The sequence below is a fragment of the Cebus imitator genome, unplaced genomic scaffold, assembly GCF_001604975.1.
Source record: "Cebus imitator isolate Cc_AM_T3 unplaced genomic scaffold, Cebus_imitator-1.0 Scaffold222, whole genome shotgun sequence".
Taxonomy (NCBI): Eukaryota; Metazoa; Chordata; class Mammalia; order Primates; family Cebidae; genus Cebus; species Cebus imitator.
The window spans coordinates 287,777-289,926 of NW_016107537.1; the positions used below are offsets into that span (position 1 = coordinate 287,777).

A 2,150-nucleotide genomic window follows, 5' to 3' on the forward strand; every position below is an offset into this window, starting at 1 on the left:
TTTTGTTGCAATTGCTTTTGGCAACAAAAGAAAAATTTGCCCAGCTGCAAGAATGTAGAAATTTGCAAAAATCTACACAGCTGCAAGATCATGAAATCTCTGCCTGTGTCTATGTCCTAAATGGTATTACCTAGATTTTTTCTAGGGTTTTTAAAAATAGATTTGGGTTTTATACTTAAATCTTTAATCCATCTTGAGTTCATCTTTATATAAGGTGTAAGGAAGGGATCCAACGTGAATTTTCTGCATATGGCTAGCCAATTCTCCCAGCACCATTTATTAAACAGGGGGAACCTTCCCCATGGCTTTTGTCAGGTTTGTTGAAGATCAGATGATTGTAGGTGTGCAGCCTTATTTCTGAGTTCTTCATTCTGTTCTATTTGTCTATGTCTCTTTTTGTACCAGTACTATGCTGTTTTGGTTAATATAGCTACATAGTTCTATTTACCATGACTGAATATTATTTTCGTGCTATGATTTCAAACTAAAGATAGCCTTTGGAAGTGCATCCAAGTATATACAGAGGCCATTACTTAACTGACAAAATCTTAAGAGTTGAGATATGTGACCACACTGGTATGTCAGCTGTCACTTCCTCATCATCACTATCATTCTGGAAGCACATTTGCCAGAAACCCTTTTCCTTCTCTGGTTTTTGGAAGAGTTGCCCAGTGAAGGGCCCTCCCTGAGATGAGAAAGTCAGAAAAGGAAGATTCAATACTCTCCATCAACACGTGCAACAGGCATATTGACAGAGGTGAGGACTGCAGAAGCACCAGGTGAAGTCCTCCAGGTGTCTGAGAGCATCTGCACCCCCACCATGGGGTTCTCAGAAAGGTCTGAGGACCACATGATTCACAACTGTACCTTCTCTATCATATGCATTCTAGATTCTGGAAGAGAATTCCTCTTTTCTAGTATTTGCATCTTTGACTACTATATACCCAAACCTTTTAAAGGCTATAGTATAGACTTTCATTCCGTTTTTTTTTTTTTTTTTTTTTTTTAAATCCTACTTGGAATACCGAGAGTGGCTCACTTTTGCTGTATGAATTCTGACCGATGCCAAAACTGAGATTCCTCAGGTGTAATCATCTCTTCTCAATGAAACCAAGAGAGGCATTGCCATGTCTATGCTACTGGGGATGAGGACAAGGAAAGACAGAAAAGATGAAGTGGGCCTTCATGGCCCCTTTACAAAAACTCTCCAGTGACCTTCTCAAATTGTGACTGCAATTTGAGAAACACTCAGCAGATGGAGGCACCAGAAGGATCATCTGGGACAGCTCAGCCTCACACATCTGCTCCCCTGGGTGATTTATGTTATGACTTGTAACACTGTGGGAGGGAGATTATCATACTGTTGACAGTAATATGTTGCGATATCTTCAGGCTGCAGGCTGCTGATGGTGAGAGTAAAATCTCTCCCAGATCCACTTCCACTGAACCTTGATGGGACCCCTGTTTCCAAATTTGATGCCCTGTAGATCAGGAGCTTAGGGGCTTTCCCTGGTTTCTGCTGATACCAGGCTAACCAGCTGCTAATACCCTGACTTGCCCGGCAAGTGATGGTGACTTTGTCTCCTACAGATGCAGACAGGTAAGATGGAGTCTGGGTCATCTGGATGTCACATTTGGCACCTGAGATTGGAATCATAAAAACAAACATTCATACAATCAATCACGTTATAAGAGGCCCTCCCTAAACATCCAGCCCAGTACTGAGCACACTGGCTGAGTAAATTCCCAGTGTTTTCCTTCCTTACCTGGGAGCCAGAGCAGCAGGAGCCCCAGGAGCTGAGTGGGAGCCCTCATGTCCATGCTGTGTCCTGACTGGGACTGACTCCTGCACAGGGTGTAGCCAGCCTACTAATAAGTCTGCAGAGCAAGGGGCTGTGTTCTGGGACATGCAAATCAGCAGGGGATGGGGCAGGCTGGGCACAGCTGCAGGGCTGGCTCATCTCAGTAACTCTGCACATAGGCAGTGTCCTCAGGATTCTAGGTCAGACCAGAGCAGCACAGATTTGTGTGTAAATAATGTGTTTCTTCCTGGGAGCTGTTTTGTTACAAAGGATGTTTTTGAATTAATGTCAGAATTTGAAATATTCCTGATGACTAGATGAAGTAATGTATTTTGTTGGTGTACAGAG

At 43.1% G+C, this 2,150-nt stretch overlaps 1 gene segment (V, D, J or C); it reads right to left on the reverse strand.

Annotated features, from left to right (window-relative positions):
* Window positions 1-1,318: 1,318 nt before the first annotated feature.
* LOC108318618 lies at window positions 1,319-1,850 on the reverse strand. The segment is given in 2 exon segments: window positions 1,319-1,641; window positions 1,767-1,850. Coding segments are annotated over 2 exon segments (378 nt in total).
* Window positions 1,851-2,150: the final 300 nt, after the last annotated feature.